The sequence below is a fragment of the Perissodus microlepis genome, chromosome 22, assembly GCF_051167445.1.
Source record: "Perissodus microlepis isolate ML-2025 ecotype Zambia chromosome 22, ASM5116744v1, whole genome shotgun sequence".
Classification (NCBI taxonomy): Eukaryota; Metazoa; Chordata; class Actinopteri; order Cichliformes; family Cichlidae; genus Perissodus; species Perissodus microlepis.
In genome coordinates, this window is record NC_140481.1 from 21,968,580 (window position 1) to 21,990,514 (window position 21,935).

The 21,935-nt window shown below is 38.5% G+C and overlaps 2 protein-coding genes across 9 annotated transcripts in view; one reads left to right on the plus strand and one right to left on the minus strand.

The window, feature by feature from the left end:
* The first annotated feature begins 1,957 nt into the window (after positions 1 to 1,957).
* On the plus strand, positions 1,958 to 12,555 carry LOC146363082 (homocysteine-responsive endoplasmic reticulum-resident ubiquitin-like domain member 2 protein). Of its 2 annotated transcripts, none has more exons than XM_084919612.1 (9): positions 1,958 to 2,071; positions 2,548 to 2,822; positions 4,517 to 4,594; positions 6,728 to 6,841; positions 7,019 to 7,143; positions 8,621 to 8,734; positions 8,833 to 9,120; positions 10,045 to 10,159; positions 11,650 to 12,555. In XM_084919612.1, the coding sequence occupies exons 2-9, from the start codon at positions 2,676 to 2,678 to the stop codon at positions 11,818 to 11,820; spliced, it is 1,152 nt and encodes a 383-aa protein (XP_084775738.1). In that variant the 5' UTR covers positions 1,958 to 2,071; positions 2,548 to 2,675; the 3' UTR covers positions 11,821 to 12,555. The 2 variants fall into 2 exon arrangements, with proteins under 2 accessions (XP_084775738.1, XP_084775739.1); XM_084919613.1 differs by having other exon boundaries at positions 1,976 to 2,084.
* Positions 12,556 to 14,601: 2,046 nt separating this feature from the next.
* The window catches only part of LOC146363083 (sodium bicarbonate cotransporter 3-like), a 55,720-nt gene continuing 48,386 nt past the window's right edge, over positions 14,602 to 21,935 (minus strand). For 6 of the 7 annotated variants that reach the window (XM_084919606.1, XM_084919605.1, XM_084919603.1 and 3 more), the window contains 5 exons: positions 21,531 to 21,704; positions 21,193 to 21,330; positions 20,018 to 20,118; positions 18,630 to 18,746; positions 14,602 to 16,984 (listed from right to left, as the gene is read on the minus strand). In XM_084919606.1, coding sequence (XP_084775732.1) covers positions 16,903 to 16,984; positions 18,630 to 18,746; positions 20,018 to 20,118; positions 21,193 to 21,330; positions 21,531 to 21,704 — 612 coding nt within the window. In that variant the 3' untranslated portion in view covers positions 14,602 to 16,902. The remainder of the gene's footprint in view (positions 16,985 to 18,629; positions 18,747 to 20,017; positions 20,119 to 21,192; positions 21,331 to 21,530; positions 21,705 to 21,935) is intronic. The other variant, XM_084919607.1, reaches the window with a different exon arrangement.

A 21,935-nucleotide genomic window follows, 5' to 3' on the forward strand; every position in this document is an offset into this window, starting at 1 on the left:
ATTTAAACAATAATCTGCAACATTAAGTAGAATATTCATCTTTACATTACCTGGTCAGTCAACTATAATCTCTTTGCACAACAGGAACTCACTAAGCTTCGGTAAGTTTTGTTTTATTTTACATATTTAATTTCCATTCAAGTGTTTATTTATTGCTGTGTTTGAATATGCATAAATGCTGTCTTGGCTATCTTAAGCTCTCCTGTCACTGCAGCACCCGACTTAACAGACCACTATGAATTCAGTTCTTACACGTCCATCATTTTTCTTCAGACTAATCTCACTGTTGCATAGTCCCAGCCTTGATTCCACAACTGTGCTGAATATAATTTAGATAAAAGCTGTCCAAGGACACCAAACACAATAACCGTTGATGTAATGAGAAAGAGACTAGGCTGTTTCATCATGCTACCAGTAGATGGCAGTGAGAAGGCTTTCAACTGTTTTAGACCCAACTCTGATAAATGTAATAATGTTTGGGCTTCCGTTTCTTTTTCTCTTTTTCTGTTTGTTATCAATCAGTCGATTGTTTTAATTACTGATAGTGAAAAAACAGTCAGTTATTTCTGACTGTTTGTTGTCATGTTGGCGGACGGCATAAAACAGGTAAATCATCAGCAGCATATTCATCAAAATAGGATAATTGTAAATATCTATATACTGCATTGAATGTAAGCTTTTTTGGTAAACCTAGTAGATTTACCCCAAAAAGTTGATTCTGTTCGTCTGGTCAGAGCGTTTTCAGCGAAACATTTCGTCACACATCTAAGTGACTTCTTCAGGCTCAGCCTTCTGCAAGTTTCCCCAACCTTATAAACAGTACCTTTGATCACAATGACTGAAACTAGCCCACTGAATAAATAATGGGCTGTGAGCTCAGTTCCTTCATCATTAATATGCAAATTGTCCTGACTTAATAGATTTAATGCAGGTAACATGCTGTGCAATAAATGGTTGTGCTTATCAAATGATCTTTAGTGTAGGCAAATAATTTTTCCATTTTCTTTATCATTTCTTTCTTGCACAACAATGTCGTTTTCTATAGTATTTTATTATGAAGTCCACATCTATTAGAAATTTTAATTAACTGCAGTAGAAAAGTACACCCTTACTGCTTCCATGGGTATTAAGAGGGAATTAGCAGCTGTGTGCTGCTAATTAAATGAGTTAATTTGCATTTGATTGGACATCCCTGCAAAGGACAAAATGATAAAAAAAAAAAAAAATACAAGAGTTTCACGTCTGAATCTACAGGCTTCAGTTTGCAAGCTAAAGGCGACAGTTCATGACAGTGCAGTTACAAAAGACTGAACAAGTATGGCTGGTTTGGAAAGGTTGCCAGAAAAGAATATAAACTTTAAAATGAACATTGTAGAATGGCTTATTGTCACAAATTTCATTAACAGTTCCTTAACAAATCACAAGATTTCTGAAACAATGTCCTTTGAACAGATGACACCAAAGAGGCATCTGGGCTTATAGCACAGCACCACATATGCCAGAAACCAAACACAGCATATCACCACAAATACCTCATATCAACAACATGGTGGAGGAGGATTGATGATTTGGGGTTGTTTTGCAGCCACAAGACCTGGGCAACTTGCAGTCATTGGGTTAACCATGAACTCCTCTGTATACCAAAGTATTTAGAGTCAAACGTGAGGCCATGTCGCAGGATCTTAAGACATTAGTATATTAACAAAGGCTTGCAAACTTCAGTGAGCTCAAGAAGATTTGTAAAAGAAGAGAGGGCCAAAATTCCTCTTCAGCAATATCAGAGACTGATAGGGCCATACAGAAAATACTACTTGAAGAATTGCTGCTCAAGAGGTTCTACAAGCTGTTTCAAAGGACTGCAGAGACTCCTTTGAAATGTATATTAAACGTACATCTCCACAGTCTTTTTTAGCGTGTCTTTGTTGTAATTCACACTAAAGTCCAGCAGGTGGCAGTAATAAGTATAACGTCGAATGTTGACAACCTTCCGAAATCCATCAAAGAAGTATGACAACCAGGTTCAGTCCGTTCAGCCAACTAGACAACATTTTGCTGTCCGGAGGTAAACCAGGTACGTTAACCAGGTACATCATAGCTTAGTTTTACAAGAACACCGTTCTACAACTAGATCATTGTAATTTGGGCGGGTAGTTATCCAAGGCGAGAACTTTTTTAGCTTGACTTGACTGCTGTTAGTAGCAGAGAACCTACTAAAGCTAACGTTAGCTTAGCCATCCATTAATTACCCCTGACAAAATGTAGCGTTAGTTTTCTGTTAGAGCATATCACTTTGTCCTTAGCGCTATTGTTTACTTCGGGAGCTTGTTACAGTGTTGTCGCGAGTGTTGTAGCTGTAATGAAATATATGTGTGGTTCAATGTGTGTCAGTGCGAATACAGGATAAAAACGAATAACTCTTCTTTCTCTGTCGGAAAATATTGAACCGTTTTTCCCGTGCTGTTATTATTTGCTTCATTTTACTACGTAATATGTCACTATGCCACCTGGGCAACCCTAAACTCATGTTGTCATTTCTGTTTCTTCCAGCTGTGAGATTTTTTTCCCCTCGATGGTGCCAGGAACCTATTTGAAAACTAACAGAGCTGGAACAAGGACACACACTTCGTAGTCCAGATCTCCTTTCTCTCTTGTTTTCCACTGAAGACAAATGAGTCATGGACCAGGCTGTTGTGGACAATCCTGTTACCCTTGTGATCAGGGCTCCCAACCAGAAATATGATGACCAGACAATCAACTGCTACCAGAACTGGACTGTGGAGAAACTCAAAGCTCACCTGTCTGATGTGTACCCGAGTAAACCTGTGAGTATCTCACCCTTATTTAATCAAAGCTGTTGGTGTAAGAGGTTGACTTGCGTGTTAATTCCCTCTGATCATGGTAACACTTTCCTACTTTGCTTTTGTTATCCAAACCAGCTGATCACTGTTATTGAAGTAGGAGCAGCAGCTGCTGTTGTAATACTACTACTGTATTTGTTTTGATGGCATACGGTAATGCAGTAGTTCTCAAACTTTTTTTTGGTATGCTTCACTTCTGAGGTTAGCAGAATTTTATTTCTGGCTATTTTAATCAAAAATTTACAATTTAAAAAGAACGATTAAAATTGAATTTTAATTAAATGGAAACTATTGCATCAGCAAACTCGTTTTTGTTATTTTTGTTCTTCCCTTGTAATGATAAAAAAAAAATCATTACACTCATTCAACTTCACATTTTTCTTCTGGTCGTTCATGCCCCACAGTTTGAGAAACACTGCAGTGTTGGGAGATAGTTATGTGGTTAGAAAGATACTCATAACATGTAACAAGTGTAACAAGTGTTTTCTTGCCTTTTTCAGTTAATAGTAATATGAATGACACACGCAATATGTTGGAGTTACAAAATCAGCGAACACACTGATACATAATGGTGCTGTGACATGTATTCTGCTCCATATGCTGCAGACAGTGACAGTATTGCAAACACTGCAGTGAAAGCCGCTCTGCTGGACAAACTGTGTATTGATATCATTACCAGATTTTTTTCTGCATTATGCTACACATATCAGGCAGGAAATGGCCTGCATACCCCTATGTGTACATGTTGTTACATATGAGCTTCACAGTTACACAGTTTTGAGAATGAATTGCATTTTTTGTTGTTTCTGTAGCCTTTAACTGTGTTTTGATTTTTAGCTCTCACACAGTCTCAACCTTCATTTCGCTTTGCTAACTTTTGCTTTGTGAGTTCTGCTGAGTTCCCTCATGAGTCATATTATGTCACTCAGTTGAATAATCACTGAGTGACATAGATCATTAACCTTGATGTTTTTTCTGAAGGGGAAAGAAATGAGGTTCCTTGAGTCTTTGTAACTGAAAGAGCCTTGGAGGCTGTAGATTTGACGTCACAATGAAGGGAAGGCGTTTGTATTCCTGCTTTATTGTGCTGCTAATCTGACTTTGCTCTGCTTCCTCTGTGCTCTCGGCTTGTTTTGATGCAATCAAATTAAATACATGGGAGCAAACTGCAATCTGATAAAGCTGTAGAGTGTTCATCCAAATGCCTGTACATTTTTGTGTAACTCGGGGGAAGTTATTTCTGGAAATCTCAAAAAACAAGAAAATACTTCCACTTCCAGTTGTAAGATGGCCAGGATCTAAAAGAGAAAATGTGTTTTTTAACAACTGTAAAGTGAATGCAAGCTGTAAGAGGATCACACTCTGACCTTGTTGTAGTCAGGAGAGCTAAATCCACTCTTAAGACCCACTTATCCCAATTGAGGTTACTACAAACCAATCCTTATTACTCATTCACAGAAAGTTTCTGCCCTTTAATGCTGTGATCATGTACATTTAACAGTTAACTCTGTTTTCTTTCAGTGTATGATTGTATTTCTGGCATCTTTACCCTTTTAAAAATGTAAAACAAAACTGAGCAACCTAGATTCTTGGTGTTGTTCATTATACATAGGCTTCCTTCTTTGACCCAGTTATCCTTATCCTTTTTTTATTTTTAGAGCTCCAAAGACCAGAGGCTGGTGTATTCTGGAAAGCTCCTGCTGGATCATTTTACCTTAAAAGATGTGCTCAGAAAGGTAAGTTTGTGTAGTTATAGGCATAGGATTTATTAAAGTCCATGTAGTTTAGTAAGTCTAGAGCTCACAAGATTTTAACTGCCTGATTTACAAAACTGTATCAGGCAATTGTTGCTTACTGTGTTTACAATTTCAACAAGAGTCTCTCTGCACTCAAAGTAGAATGGAGTCTGGTGTGGAAGAACTTATGTAGCCTACACAGAAACACCTTCCCACACATCTGAGATAAACTGGAATTGCACTCAAAGGACACTTTATTAGGTACACCTTGCTAGTACTGGGTTGGACACGCTTTGGCATTCAGAACTTGCATAACTCTTTGCAGCATAGATTCAACAAGGTACTGGAAACATTCCTCAGAGATTTTTTTTTTTTGTCCATGTTGACATGATGGCATCAAACGGGTGCTGCAGAATTGTCGGCTTTACATCCATGATGTGAACCTCCCATTCTACCACTACCGCCCTCTATTGGACTGAGATACAATGACTGTGGAGGCCATTTGAGTACAGTGTCACTGTGCTGTCCTGTCTAAGAAACCAATTTAAGATGATTTGGGCTTTGTGACATGGCACATTAATCTTGGTGGAAAAAGCCATCAGAGTATGGGTACACTGTGATTGGATGGATATGATCAGTACTAATACTCAGGTTGGCTGTGGTGTTTAAATGATGCTCAGTTGGTACTAAGGTTCCCAAAGTGTCACCCACACCACTACGCTACCACCAGCATTAGCCGGAACTGCTGATTAAAAAGCGGGAAAAAAACCTTTCTTTCCCATTCTGATGCTCAGTTTGAACTAAAGCATGATTACATGCCTAAATACACAGATTTGCTGCCGTGTGATTGGTTGGTCAGATATTTGCATTAACAAAGATCTGTACCTAATAAAGTGTCCAGTGAATGTAGTTTGTCATGCTTATGTAATCTTTATTTATTTCACTGGAACATTCGGTGCTTGTGCAAACAAAGCCACCTTATACACAATTACTGGATGTCAATGAGTCATGTTGATTCCTGCAAAATTAGGCAACTCTTAGGTTGACCCATTTTTCTGCTATCGGCACGGAGTGACTTCACTTTTGTATTTGTTGCTGTGAAGGACTTTTCCTCCTGGTTTTCTTTGTGTAACCTGCAACAATGATTATGCAACCATAGGTGGCACAGCAATGACAAAGTCTTGAGGGAAAAAAGTTTTAATGTTCATGTTGATCTTTTTTAGGTAAATTCAAGTCTAGTGAATTGATTTTTGAAAACGAAAAACTGGCCGACATATCACCACTAAAAAGAGAGTAGAATGGAGGAGGGGGCAAAGCAAGACAGTGTGTACAGGTATATTGCAGCTCTAATGAGAGTTTATTTTGTTCCTTCTTTTTATGTTGTTCTCTTTTAATTGATTTTTTAATATGTTTTATTACCCAGTGTTCCACTTTTTTTCTCTTCTTCATCTCTAGGCCACTATTAAAGTAATGCATTTTATAATGGGCTTTCTTATAATTGCATGCTGTTTTGTAAAGAAACTCAATATGTTCAAATATTATGTAGGTATTATTAATATGTTTGTGTTTGAGCAGGAACATTGAAAATCTTAAATGTCCTGTCTCTTTTGGGAAGTTGTCCTTAGCCAAAATAGGCAGCAGCTCAGTTGGCAATAGTTATGCAGCAGTAAATAAACAGCATACAAAACATGCATACATATAATGTGTACATAAATGGGGAATGGCATACAAAAAAAACAATCGTGTATTTGTTTCAGTTATCACAGGTTAAGCAGGGATGCTGAGTTACTGCTGATTTGTTTAGAAACAATCGCTTCCCTCGTGTTAATTTTGTCTTGTTTAAAGCTGAAAGCAACATTTTAAAAGTTTTTCAGCACCTGATTAAGGTATATCCAGATAAGTAATTAACAAAGATAGTAACTTGGAAAACTCTTTTGAAGGATTTAGATCTGTAGCCTTATAGAAAAGCTTAATGTATAGTATTCTTGTCTTTGCATTAATCTAATAAAGCAAATGTCCACAAAATAGATTTAGAAGCGCTTTGAAGTGTTCTTGAGATTTAAAAATAACAAGTCCAAAGAACATGCTGCACTTAAGCTGTGTTTAATAATGAGCTCTTATTGGCTTCTACAGCAGGACGAGTACCATATGCTCCATCTGGTGTGCGCCTCACGAACCCCTCCCAGCTCCCCAAAGCCCACCCGCAGCTGCAGTAACAAGCCCCAGGAGAGCACAGCCCGTCCCACGGTGGGTCAGCCGTGTGCTTCTTAGACTTTGCATTTCATTTCATCATCGCCATATTTTCTTTCATCAGCTACCTAACTGCTGTAATTTGCAAATCTCTGGAGATTTAAAAACGTCACTTGCCTTTGTTTTTGAACGAGCAAGAAACTAGAACTTTTTTTTCCCCCTCCCTGGTTACAGGTCCCTCAGAACTCTAATGGAGTTGGTCAGGATAGCCACTCCTCTACGGGAGGGAGCAGTGATGGACTCAGACACCGAGCTGGATCCTTCCCTTATCACCAGATGTATCCACAATTTATGTACAGGTAAACTACTGAACTGCAGTGCAGGTGTGAAGGGTAGTTCAGGAAACTGTTTCACTAGACCAACTAATGATGAAAATAGAAAAACAATGCAAATACACCTGCTTTATTAAGTAGTTTTAACATGTTACTCAAGACACTTTACATAACAATCTTACTGATTTGGACTTGGCAACTTTATGCACATTGCGTCTTAAATATATGCAGTTTTAGCGTGTGCTACAGCAGCAGAAGCTAACATATAATGACAAAGAGCTATTTACCTCTGCTTAACAACTGTAAAGTTAGACTATTTAATGGTGATAAACTGAGAATGAGCTGAAACAAAAAAACACAAAGAGATTTTACTTAAATCCAAAGAAGACAAAAACACCAACAACTTGCTATGTGTTATGTGAAGGTTGATGGTTTCATTCCTGGCTGCTCCAGATTCCAGTTTACTGATTGGGTATTTTCCTGAGCATCAGGACCAACCAAACCAATCTCTCCTGAAGCTGACAGTCTGGATCTTTTCCCAGACTTTTTCCAGCTTGTGTAAATATATAGTTCATCTTCTCAGATCTTCACTGAGTTCCTTGGACTTTACAAATGTGCATTTTGTCAATCAAATTAGTGCTCGCATCCTAATCCTTTTTATGCTGGCAAAGAGAAACTACTAGCTGTACTCAAAGGAGCTTGCAAAGAAAAGCGTCTGGACTTCTTTAAGTTGCTTGAAGACGTTTCACCTCTCATCCGAGAAGCTTCTTCAGTTCTAAGGTCAAATGGTGGGGAGTCCCAGATATAAACCTAGTGGGAGTATCCCCCCACAGAGGGACAAAAGGACCCCCTGATGATCCTCTAATTGCCTGAGCCAAGGTGTGAAACAGGGTGTGGGACTCCCCACCATTTGACCTTAGAACTGAAGAAGCTTCTCGGATGAGAGGTGAAACGTCTTCAAGCAACTTAAAGAAGTCCAGACGCTTTTCTTTGCAAGCTCCTTTGACTACGATGACCTGGATGACTGAGAACCTTCACAGACATACTAGCTTTACTCATTTATGATGATTAATCAGACCCCGCCAAAGTAAAAGACACTGTAGAACCTTCAGCACCACTTATAAAAAGGCTTATTGAGTGTGTGTATATATTGGAGCCTGTATAGATTTGAAAAAATCCCAAATAAATTAAAACTTATGCAGAAATCAGTAAAAACCCAAATTTACTGATATATAATGTTGTCATGTTGAGTGTATAAAAACTTCTCCCAACAATCCTAGTGAGGTTGTTTACACATGGATGAGTTGTTCTGGTTTAGTGAGGTGAGTGTGTTTTCCTGTTAAGTCTGGCCATGTGATAAACAAAAGCATTGGTTATATTTGACTGAATAAACAGTATTAACAGTAATAATTTGATTACAATGCTGATGTTTTTCCTTTGGCTCTGACTAAAACCTCTTCTCCAAAAATGGAGAATGTCACTATATTGCACCCTCTTTTTCCAGCTGGAACCAACACTCTGCTCAGTCGATGCCTCCCGCAAATATGCCCGCTTATTACAACCCCATGACACTCATGTGGTGGCAGCAGCTGTATGCCAGGCAGTACTACATGCATTAGTAAGTCCATTTGTGTTTTAGTCTCTCAATTTAAAAACAAAAACGTTTTTAGGGCCGTGTTCAAACAGTGTTACCACCATCTGTCTCTCGTCCTCTAGTCAGTTACTTGCCGCCTCCTCTCAGCACCTCAGGCCCGACCAGCCCTCGACCCAGTCTAACCAGTCCCATCCCCAGAGTCAACGACCCCAAGTGGGTCGCCACGGCAACCCAGAAGTCCAGATGAATGCCCAAGGAGGGGAGATCCTGAACGAGGAAGAGCTCAATCGGGACTGGCTGGATTGGGTGTACACATTTTCACGCGCTGCCATCTTACTCAGTATAGTCTACTTCTACTCGTCCTTCAGCCGCTTTGTCATGGTGATGATGGCCATGCTGGTGCTTTACCTGTGAGTTTACTTTACGCATGTGTTTTAAATGCCCGTCATTACAATACAGTGACCAGAACTACACTAAAACACTCTTCAAACTCTGAAACTGAAATAAAGCGTATTTGCAGCATGCACGGTGACACGCTAGCTTTAACTGGGAGAGTTTACATCTTGTTGGATTTTGGTATTGTTTAATATAGTGGCTGGCAAATGACTCAAAGGTGCTTTTATCGCTACTTTCTTGTGGTACCAGAATGTTACATCGTTCCAGGCGTAGGGAAAAACAAGAAAATGGATATTTTAAGAAACAGTCACGTAAAATATCAAATTTATTTTCTATATACTCTAACAAATACTCGAAAATCCTGCCTGTCTGTACTTACAGTAGTGTTTGTTCTGTTACTGCATTGTTGGGTCTCATGATTTTGTAAGTGCCTTTTCGGATTTGTACTTTAACAAAAGGCACTAATTGTGGGTGATACTCGGTCTCATCTCACATCGAAATTCACAACAATAGATAAATGCTTTTCTCCGGAAAGCATTTATCTTTAAAAAATGGTTGCCTTTACAGTGAAGGCCACAATGGTTGAATGCTCTCTGATTAGAGCGATTTCCTGTGTCTTCACGCGGCGCTGCATTGAAGATTCCCTGTTGTATTTCCCCTAATATAACTGGAAAGAAGTACCTGAATTTTAAAGTTAAGACTCAACAGAAGTTTAGATTTTTATAATGCATTACTTTTATATATTTTGCCTTTATCTTAACATTAAAGGCTTTTAGAATTTTTATAAAACATATTTTGTAGACACGACAGGGATTTGTCATTTTCATACCACACTATAAGTACCTCAAAGATTACAAATGTTTCACAGTGTTGGTCATATCAACTTATTATTCATTATACTCTAGAGTAATTTCTTTTCTTGTTGTTTCTGCCTGCAGGCATCAGGCCGGCTGGTTTCCGTTTAACCTGGAGAACGAACTTCAGCTTCCCGGAGACGGAGGCAATCAGGATGATGCCGAGGGAGAGCCACAAAACCAAGACTTACAAGAAATGGTAACTGCCTCTCTCATCCACGGGTGCTTTACTCAGAACTGATTGGATTGTTATCAATACCATTTATTTTTTTATCTGCTGTACAAGCTGTGAAATGAAGTACCAGTTTCCAGATAGCTGAAGTAGGGCTGCTCGATTATGGCAAAAATGATAATCACGATTATTTTCACTGAAATTGAGATCTCGATTATTTGACGATATTTATCAATAACAATGTATTGAATAATGACTTTAAAGATTGTCAAAAAATAATATAAAATAGTGTGCAAATACTGATAACAGTGCAAATGTTTGCAATATAAAAAATAAATGAAAAATGTAAACATCTATGTTTAGTGAACTTTGCAGTGTTGCTCTGTGGTGCAGCTATGACACTGTAGCAAAGTTTACACACTATGTCTACTTGATCCACGTCTGACTCCGCGAACCCATAATGTTTCCACACCACTGAAGTTTTTTTTACCTCTCTTTTCAGCCAACGGCAGTCACTCTCCTCTCCAAATAACTTCTGCTTAGCTTTCCGAGCTTCCCTCGGGTCCTCTTAATCAGCGGTCCCCAACCCCCGGGCCTCGGACCGGTACCGGTCCGTGAGTCGTTTGGTACCGGGCCGCGAGAGTTGAGGCTCAGGTGTGAAATGTATAGTTTTCAGGGTTTTTATCGGTTTTCAGCGTTATTTTGTTATCGTTTTTGTCGTTGACTCTGTTTTCCTGGGTCTTTTCACGTGTGTTATGAATAAATTTTCTTTTTTTCGGTACCGGTACTAGTTTTATTTTGTTGTATTTATCCGCGACACCTTAAAGGCCGGTCCGTGAAAATATTGTCGGGCATAAACCGGTCCGTGGCGCAAAAAAGGTTGGGGACCGCTGCTCTTAATTGTTGTGACACGTGTTCAAAATGCAGAGAGGTGCGCTCGATTTGCCACACGGAGCAGCGCGAGAGTAAAGCACGAGGGAGGGGCTAATAATCGGCTCAGTCCTTTTTAATGATCGTTGAAAGCCCAGATCGTAATCGAGATTAAAATTCGATTAATTGAGCAGCCCTAAGCTGAAGGATATAGTACACCACTTGTCTTTAATAACTCATAACAGTGGTATTGTATTGTAGATTGCCCAATTTAAGAAAACAACAAAGATCATGAAAATGAGGTCAATTGGGGTCAATCAGTTTTTTGACATTTACGTGATTTCAGATGGTCTGTTATTTATGTTGTTGTTTTAATTAGGTTAGAAAAAATTTAATTTGCCAGTCTAGTGGAAGGGAAAGATGAGCTAAAAACACTAAAATGGCGTTTTGACTTCATAGGGGAATGAAGAAATGTTTTTTTTTAAGTATGCAGATAAAGTGTGGGGCGTTATGCCTGAAGCTAATTTAGTGGATATCTCATTTCACAGTCAAATATGACTCATATATTCTTGCCTAATCTTGTGCACTGAGCGTCAGGGAGAACTATAATCTCACTTGATTCTTGTAATTTGACTTCCCTCGTATAGGAAGGAGTGTTGGATGACGGTTCTGATGATGAGGATGGGGATAGCGGAGAGGAAGGAGCGGAAGATCCTAACAGCGCCCCCCACACAGGCTTCTTGTCCTCCACGTGGTCATTCATCATAACCTTTTTCATGTCACTCATCCCAGAGGGGCCACCAAACGGCGCTAACTGAACCACAAGCACTATGTGCTGCCACAGTTCCCCACCGAAGCATTTTCTTTAAGAGGAGGGTGAATATCTCTCCAGGTTAGGGAAACTCTTTCTTTGACAATGCAGTGTTACAGTTTCCCAATAGTCTACATGAAACTTTGAGCAGAACCACAGCAGGCCGATTTAAAAAAGGAAAAAAAGGCAATTTTACGTGAAGTTGTTTTGTTTGTCTGCACAAAGACAAATATTTTAAACTAACCAACGAGAATTTTGTTCACGGTGTACGAATTGATTGCTATCGACGGCATGTAAACATAGGGACGACAATTAACTGCTGCGTTTTTGGCACCTAAATCTTTATTTTTTCTTTGTAAGAAGCCATTGTTGAAATAGTTGTTTTGCTCGAATTGTAATGAATTATTTGTAATTGTCGTTATATTACAATAAGACATTTTAAAAGAGCCACGTTAGTGTAAAAGCTGAATTTCAGTGATTAATAGTGAATCATGTAGCGCCTGTAATACATGAGTTATTTTGGCCCAAGACTTTATGAAACACATTTGTACTGTGTTTAAGTGAAACCCAGTGATGCTGGCTGGTAACGTGTGATTTTCTTGTTTGTTTGTTTTTTAAGGAGAAACGATGTACAACAGATGCTGTCAGACAGTCTCAGATTACTGAATGACAGAAGAAATTATTATTTTGACTGAAGTTCTGGCTGTTGAGAAGACAATAAAAAAATCTCACTGTTTTTTGATTGCTGTGCGTCTCTGGATTTTCTGAAAATGACTAATTCTAACGTTTATTAAAATCCTTTTTATTGTAATTTAATCACGTGGTTATTCGTTTCTACCAGGTCAACACAGGAACACAAATAATGACTGAATTGTTCGTGCTGAGCAGGATTTCTGCTTTAATTCTCTTATGAGAAGCATATCCTGAATTTATTTTTCACTGGGCTACAAATTGCAATACACTTTGTAGCCGGAAGATCCTTTTTTTCTTTTTTTTTTTTAATAAAGAGAAAACTTGAAGTGAATACTTACTGGAATGATTTATTGTAGCGTCTGCTGTGCAAGCTCTGGTCCGGATGCATGGGCCTGAAACAGTGCTGGGCACATGCTGCTCAAATATAATGCTCGATTAGGAGAATTAAAATTACTGTAACCATTCATTTAATAACCCGAATAAACTGCTGGGACTGTGATTTCATTTCTGGCAGTACTTCAAAGTGAAGTATCCGAAATCTTTTCCATGACATGGTTTCTTGAGTAAGACATTAAAGCTGATGTACACTCATGAAAGAACATGATTAAAAATAAAGTCCTGAACTAATAATACGCATTTGCCCTTCTGTCGTCAAAACATATTATCAAACCGTGTCCTTTGCTTAGTTCTTGTGCTGTTCAATGACACATCTTCAAGAGGTTTAACCTCTTTCCTCCGTGTCTCTTTTCTTTCTTTGTAACATTAAAAACAGGCTTATTGCGCGTCCTCCTTCATTTAGCGGGCACAGATGCATATAGAGTGTATTCACGTTGACTTGTACTTTATCATGAAGGAGAACGTGCACAGCTGAAATGTCACATAAGGCCAAGTTTTATTCAAACCAAATTATTAGGCCATAATAAATGTGCATATAATATAAATATCTCCACCTATTCTGGATTGGACCTCTCTTTATGCTGACCTTGCACATGAATTTATAGTTTAAGTCCAAGAAAACAAAAATGCATTTTATTTCTATTCTAACAGGCTCCTAGAAACTAAGTGGAGAAAAAGGAGCTTATTAGTCCCCAGAAGAGGTTTAATTGACCAATTAAGTGGTGAACCCACTGCTGTGTGAACTATAAAACTGAAAAAGTGCCTGCTGTATTTGTCTGCAGTGGTTTATAACAGATCTCTGCTGCCACCTTTTGTCTTCAGAATGAAAAACATCCGGTTGTCTTCAAAAACTAAAAAAAAAAAAGACTATTGTGTTGATGATCGAGAAAGCAGTTTGAGCTCGTTTGAGCACTGTGACGCCTTTTCCTGCTGGATGGAGGCATTCTGGTCAAAACGGGGGCAAAACTGGTCAGTAACAAGCTTTGTCATTTAATGCTCAGTTGGTACAAAAGTGTGCAAAACAATATCCACTACACCATTATACCACCAACAGCAGCTTAAACCATTAATACAAAGCATTATGGATCCATGCTTTGATGTTGTTTGTGCCAAATTTTGATCCTACTAACCGAGTGTTGCAGCAGAAATCGAGACACATCAGACAAGCAACAATTTGGTGAGCCTGTGTGAAATGTTGTCTCAGTTTACTGTTTTCAGCTGACAGGAGTAACACTCATCGTGGACCCTCATCTACTATGGCCTCTGTTTCAAGGTTTACCTGCTGTTCATTCAAAGATTCTGTGTACCCTGGCTGTAACGAGGAGTTGCTTTTTGCCTTCTTGTCACCTTGAAGCAGTCTGCCTCCTCTGACCTCTGGTATCAACTGAACATTTTCACTCAAACAATATTTTCTCTTTTTCAGATTATTCTCTGTAAACCTCAGAGATGGTTGTGCAGAAAAGTCACAGTTTTTCCTTCATTTAAAACTTGTCCTAACTATGGTTTAAATGAGAAATAAGTGACTGCTAACAGATGTACCTAATATAGCTCCTAGTGAGTGCACGTCACAGTTCTGGGTTTTAAATCATGTTGACTGAAAGTTATTTATCAATACAACATAAGGTAAAATGTGACCCGTAAATCCTAAACTAATGAAAAAATTTGTATTTTTTTTTTAAAAATGAAGACAGAAGAAAAATCACCTTGTATTCGTTTTTATTGCTTTTCAACAATCAGCCATGACAGAAGAGTCATCGTTCAAGTTAACAACTGGACGCTGTGTGCTTCACTGATGTCTGTACAAAACAAATGCATTTTCTACTCTGTGTTGTTGGTGTGACAATAGAGGCCAGAAACTCCTTCATGTTATTGATCGTTTATCCAGATTCATGCATCTTAAATCGAACCTCGTAATGTGGAAAAACAAGATAAACAACAGGAATCGTAAATTCTTAGCTGGTTGGTGGACGTTAACCGTCTCTGATGATACAACATTTTACATTTCATTTTAACGTCCACATATGTAGTGAAATAACCACACATGAATCATTTTCCCCACTAATCAAATATATAAATTAATATAGATATCACTTCTTTCTGGATGTTGACGGCACAACACTTTGACACACACTAATCACTTAGAAAAGAAACAGTACCTCAAAATTGATTACAGAGCTTTTATGTTGTGAGCAAACACTAGCTGTGATAGTAGAACACACAAACACACTGACAAACAGTATTTAGTTACATTTCTAAATGGAAGAATAAATTGAACTACACTGTTTTGAGTCAATGGCTCAGGCTACAACCTTCACACAGACATGGCATTACACTACGACAGGAAGAGCCGTGTCCTCGTTCACTCTACGATCCGTCTTTGGGTGCCACCGCGTATGCCCGTACCTCTCTTCTGAACACTTAAACTATCAGTACTAGACTTGTACACAAAGAGCTTCAACAAGGCACATAAGCTATTGTCCGTATAGTCACTGTAGCTACACACAGACAGAGCAGATTAAACATACACAGAAGTCGTTTGATGAATAATTCCTTGCCTGAATATTAGCCAAGTTCGGGAGTCCGTCCGTTGCACAGTATGGAACACTTATTGCTAAAACAGGACTGCTGTCAGCAAAATAAGAATTCCTAGAATATAATATATTCTTTTACATATACAGTAGAAATATTTTGCATAAAATGATTTATGATTTGCAACGCTAAACAAATTCTCTTTATACCACACGCTCGCTCGTACTCACACACCCACACATACAGTAATAATAATACAATAATATAGACAGTATAAAAACAGGTGCTGCTATCTGGGGGTCACAAATATTCTCTCATTTTTTCGCACCTTTGTACATGTCATGATTTACAGCATTAGGTAAAATGGTTGTGATGACAGCCAGGAGAGAAACACAGTGGCCAGACGGTTAAAATATCAAATGACGACAGTCAGAAATCACTCAAGATTCCTGAGTTGTATAATTAACATTTGAATGACTGATGTATAAATACAGAGGGAGGAGGAGTAACCTTTTTATTAACACACCATAATTCATCTTAGGTAAGAAACTATACTGGCAAAGTGCTTACTATACAGTACAGACTTCGTATGGCCTCTGAAGTAGATTTCTACAATATTACAAACGAAAAGAACACAGTACACATACGCGTGATATTTCAGTAAGATCACATACACTATGACCAGTGAGGCTTTACAGTAAAAACTAATTTTGAGCAGCAGTATCAATACTGAGTGTTCCCCTAGAGACAGGAGAGATTATTCATGAGCAAATCTGACAAAGATGTATGCAGTAATATTAGTGTGGTGCAGTAGTAGTAGTATCTGAATGTACCTCTGTTTTGGTTTGTGTCATTTATTGTGCCAGACCAAATATCTGGTGCTGACAGTACCTGAATGGCTTTAATCAAAAAGGTTTCAAAGCTGGTGTACTTTAGTGAAAGGTCTCAGTTCCACCTTAAATATATAGAAATGGAGAATGCTAACAAGAAAGAACCAGTAGAGTAAAATGAACAGCTAAAATAACAAAAGTAAAATATAAATATAAATAAAAGTTTTGATGGTTTAAAAGTAAAATTCACACAGTTGAACACCCCCACCAGTGAGGCCCCTTCCTTTGGTGTCTGTGCTTCAAATGAGTAATAAATGGCTGCTAGACAGAGAGACTTTCTGAACAGTGAACATCGGTGGGCAGTTACAGCAGAATTCCTTTGTTTCTTTGAGTTTTATCCTTTATAGTACATCTTGGCAACCATTCGTACACATTCTGTACATGAAGGACTTCAAGACGTGTGTTGAAGAAGGACTCGCATCCTTAAGGGAGCTCGTCTGCTGCCCTGAAGGAGCTCTGCAGAGAGGTTGTGCTGCTCCAGTTCAGTGTGTCCCCTTTCCTTCTAAGATTGCGTCCATCGGTGTTGTAAAAGTGTTGTGAAGGAGAAGGTATTGAGGACAAAAGGAGGTCTGCACAATTTATTACAGGAACGTCTCGGTAGCGGAGTCTCTTCCAGGTGTGTCTGGGCTGACGTCGACTCTAACGCAGGCCACCTTTTCCTGGCTGTTCAGGGATTAACAAATAGAGAGAAAATGAGTGTGTAGGCAGATTTATGGAGGTGTTAAGGGTTGTGAGCGACTACAAATGTGTGATTTCTATCAGGTAGAGGAGTGATAGTTCTTAATTACAAACACTTACAAGACTTTTCCAGCTTTAGTACAACTTGGTAAGGATGGGACTTAATGAGAGAACTGTGGCAAAAGATTTGTCAACACAAAGCACTGTGCAAAGGTTTTAGAGACGGAACTTCAAGTTAGGATCTGTTTTTAAAAATCAAAACTAAACAACACAAAAAACAAGGAAGTGGCCCACAGGGTAAGGACTTATATTCAAGGCAAGAAGACAGCAGACATAGTGGATAAATCTTGGGAGGCTACCTGTCTTTATTCTGTGTCTGATTGTCTTTGTCCCTAGATGTTTGAAACTTAGATTTGTGCCTAAATCTGAAGACATCTATGGGTGGATGGATGGATGGGTGGGTGGGTGAGTGGACTTTGTTCTGTCCACCATTACATTATTTTATCCCAAATAAATCTAGTGAAATTAATATGCATGTAACTCAAAAAGGCTGTTTACAGTGCAATGCAAACGTCTTCAACCACCACATATTTTTGCATATTTTGGTAGTAAGATGGGAAATAGATGTAGAAAACTGTGATAATCTTTGGGTTCTTTTTCAAAATGAACTAAATAAATGAATGAAAGCAAATTATGTGTTTATGTAATAGGTTCTTTGTCACCGGCAGTCTAACTATAAAGCTCAAAATTGATTCACATCAACACAACACTGGTTCATCCCTTCAATTAGGTACCTTTTTATGCTTTGGTGATTCATAGATCAGTGATAAATGGATTAAAAACAAACAAACAAACAACAAAAGAAACATTCTTCTGGAAAGAATGCAGATACGAGGACTGGACTGAAAGCAGAAAAAAAAATACAAACATTGAAATTCCTTTGGAAAGTCTGCAAAACTATTGCTCAATTCCACTTCAAAAAATAACAAGGAAGTCTGTCTCCTTGAAATAAGGAAATGAGGGGTAGCACAAGACCTTTGCACAGTACTGTGTTTTTCCTCTTTGCATCAACACACCTACTCAGTTTTTCAAGATACCTAAAACAAATTGTAAAAATCTTTGTGACTTTAGGAGATACACATGACAGCAAGTATGTTTAGGATAAATGAAACAGGGTGCAGTCTGAATGTGGGACCAATCAGAATCCAGTCCGATGGAACCAGGTGATAAATAGTAATTATTTCTAAGTGTTTCCTACCCTTTGCCTTTCCAAGGAAACCGAATCAGAGTTTGACATGCATTACTGTGCAAACTATGTCAAACTGTTATTGAGGAATGCCATTTTGCTGCAAATATATTCCTGTCAACTCAAGTCAGGTTAACAGCTATGGGATCTAAAAGGAACAGGAACTATTATCTTTTCTTTTACAGGTTTAAACTGATTCCCGACACTCAAAACTGCAATCGCTGTGGACTTCCAGGCAGTAACTAGCTTCAGTTTCTGACTACAGCGTACGTTAAGATAGCACTATCAAGCAGTCCCTCTTGTTTTTAGCGAGCATAATATCATATTGAAGTAACAGAGTTGGGTGCAGGGGCTCTGGAAGACTCCAGGAGATGGCATAGCTACCTTCCGCTAAGCTTCACAGGTTGGACACAAGACTCTGCACTCGAGTTCACTGCTTTCCAGACTGCGGTTTTGGCCATCTCATCAGAGATATTTACAACCAAGGGGTCAGTGTCAGAACTACATGCCAAAATGAAAACACACACACACAAACAGAAACAAAAAGAGAAGACAGGCATGTAGACATCAAGACAGCAGGACAGGATCAGTGCAGGAGAGGCAGACGCAAACATGCATATATTAGAGATTAAACCAAGTTAACAACACAGTATGGCTGACCAGACAGACCACAAACAAACTTCTGTGTTAACATGTATTAAGAGCTGTTTGCTTTTTAGGCAAAGGGGTATCCTGAGAGTTGACTGTATGCATATTGTTAGTTAGATAAGGCAATCATTCTATCATAGACCTTTTTACCTTAAAACAAATAATAATAATAAAAACAAAAAGACAGGAATACACAAAGCAGTGTGTTTAAAACCATCTGTTTTGAAAATCTGTTTTTTATGGTCTGAAAATTTCACCCATGCACAAACTATCAGCAGGGTTAATCGTGGGTGATCGTGGCTCAAAGAGTTGGCAGTTCGTCTTGTAACTGGAAGGTTGCCGCTTCGAGCCCTGGCTCGGACAGTCTCGGTCGTTGTGTCCTTGGGCAAGACACTTCACCTACCGCCTACTGGTGTTGGCCAGAGGGGCCGATGGCGCGATATGGCAGCCTCGCTTCTGTCAGTCTGCCCCAGGCAGCTGTGGCTACAACTGTAGCTGCCTCCACCAGTGTGTGAATGTGAGAGTGAATGAATAGTGGAATTGTAAAGCGCTTTGAGGGCCCCGAAAAGCGCTATATAAATGCAATCCATTATTATTATTATTATCATTATTATTATTAATATGCAGCAATGTGGGTCAGAGATTATTATTATTATTTATTATTATTGTTATTATTATTATTATTATTATTATTATTATTATTATTATTATTATTATTATTATCATCATCGTCATTGTACACACAGCCATGCTACCTCTTCTTACAATGGGACGCTGTGGGTCACTACTTCTATTCTGTATGATCTGTTAAGATGGACATAACACACAGCTGATGACCAGTCTTTAAATTGTCATTTCAAGCTGTAGATAAAAACATATTTTTTAAGTTTAGACACAGCAGAAGTCAAGACATACGAAATTTGTGAAATCTTTATTTATCTGGATCAAAAAAATTTAAATATATTTAGCCATGAGGCCATAAGATAAAAATATTATAGTAGTATGTGAGATTTACGGTCACTAACATGAATACACTTCACTCCCAAGTGAAAATTTACAGAAGATTCAGCTCTCCATCCCACAATGTGACATTTAAAGGATGCTTTATGGAGTGCATTACTCACCTCCCTGAGAGTTCCTTCACTGGGATCTTGAGCCGGTTTGAGTCTTCATAAGTGTCCTTAATCCCCATCTCTTCTTCTTCCTCCAGTCCGGACTCTTCATCCTAGATTCAAATGCATCTATACTTTAAAAACTAGTTATTACTGCAGTGAGGTTCATCCTCCAACAATTGAGTCTCACAGTTTTATTCATATTCAAATCACCTTTAACATCTGGCTTATTGGCCCGGGCTTATATTATATTGGGTTTTGGTCTCCTGTGGCTGTGTAGCACTGAAAGTACTTGATTCAAAACCTCTCTTCTTCCGTAACAGCCATGCTTGCAAGACCAATATACCCATTTGATTTTGCCTAGTTGCCACAATTATATAGCAATTTGATTCGATCCACTGTTAAGTCACCCACTCGAATTGTAGTATAATTAAACTGTCTTCCAATCTGAGCTTCAGAAGGATTTACACGATCTGGAAAGCTGTTGTTTACAACAAAGACAGATGGAGCATTTGGAGAGATTTTGCAGTATTACTGTTTAAATGCAAATTAGGAAGAAAAACAAAGGATAACTACATTTTTGTCATTCAGTGCATGTCTTGAAGTACAGTAGGAAGAAAAAAAATCTCATTTAGTAAATTTTTGTAACTGAGGAGCAGTTTTAATTTTGTATCATTTGGAAGCAGAAGTGGATGTGACCTTCAAGTAGATATTGAAAACAGTCAGCTGTCATCCTCCAGCTCTTTCCTCTTACTTTTAAGATCTTTCCACAGAAGGAGCACAGGCATGAACTCTTCACAGATGCTCTGAACTCCACTCTCAGGGTCAAGGCTGTCTGCTTAATCCTTAATCCTTAATCCTACCAAACCTTGAAACCTTGAGTATACAGAACTAATATTTTTATTTATTAGTTCTGTATACTAGTTACTATCATTGGAAAAGGCTTGTGATTGGATACATTTCCTGTCATGGTTTAGATCTTGCTTCCTATCATTAACATCATGCTCAAAAGTTAATGATTTTTTTTTCTGTCCAGTGATCCCAGTAAAATACCGCCTACCCCATTTTTGACACAAAATCTGCTACAGCCAACTTTCTGTTAATGCAAAGAAAAGCAAAAACTTCTTTCAAATTCAAATTACAAATAAACTTGTGATGTTCACTTATGGAAAACAGATGAGTTTTACCAGCTTTTCACGCGCTTTCTTTTTCTTATCATCCTCCGTCTTCTTTTTGCTTTCTGGCATCAAGTCATCGAGCCAGCTCAGCTCTCTCTTGGTAAAGAAAAAGTCTAGAAGCTTTCGGATAAAGACCAGCGCCAGAACCTAGAATTACAGATGAAACCAAACATAAAGTAAAGGAATGACACAATAAAATCATATCTACTAATAAAAGAAACCCTCTGCTATACTGTTATTTGGCACAACATACAGATGAATGATCAATAACTGTGACATTAAAAACATTTCTATAACTCTTCTCCAGTAAAAATGAAGTGATAAAATAAGTAAGGCTGAGTCATTACCATCATGGGGAATACAACAGCTGCTGCAGACACCTTGATTACCCAGAGCAGCACCAAACAGCTGAGCTGTATCAGGGTGAAGATATGGACCTTCCACAGTGGCACATAGCGCAGGTAGATCAGGTCAGGCTGGTGCTTTGCAGGCATGCCAAACAGTTTGATTCTGTCAAAGAACTATAGAGTAAAGAGAGTCAGTGAAACAGTTAAGAAATACAAATGCATGAAAGTACCACTTAATAGATTATTCAGAGGAGGAAACACATTTAAGAGAAGCTCCCAAGGACTCTGAATTACCATTAAAGGTTTGCAACAGCAGGGGGCAAACCTATCTTTACTAACAGCTCCAGACTCCTGCTCTGTTCTGAATAGAAGGGCAGCACTATCTTCAAAGACAGCAGGGCAGAG

What these genes read in the sequence shown, in the direction of transcription:
- LOC146363082 (XM_084919612.1), top strand. Translation starts at nt 2,676, where the DNA reads ATGGACCAGGCTGTTGTGGACAATCCTGTTACCCTTGTGATCAGGGCT. An exon ending in TAAAAGATGTGCTCAGAAAG is followed by an intron (nt 4,595 to 6,727) that starts GTAAGTTTGTGT and finishes TGGCTTCTACAG; the next exon opens with CAGGACGAGTACCATATGCT. An exon ending in AGGCAGTACTACATGCATTA is followed by an intron (nt 8,735 to 8,832) that starts GTAAGTCCATTT and finishes CTCGTCCTCTAG; the next exon opens with TCAGTTACTTGCCGCCTCCT.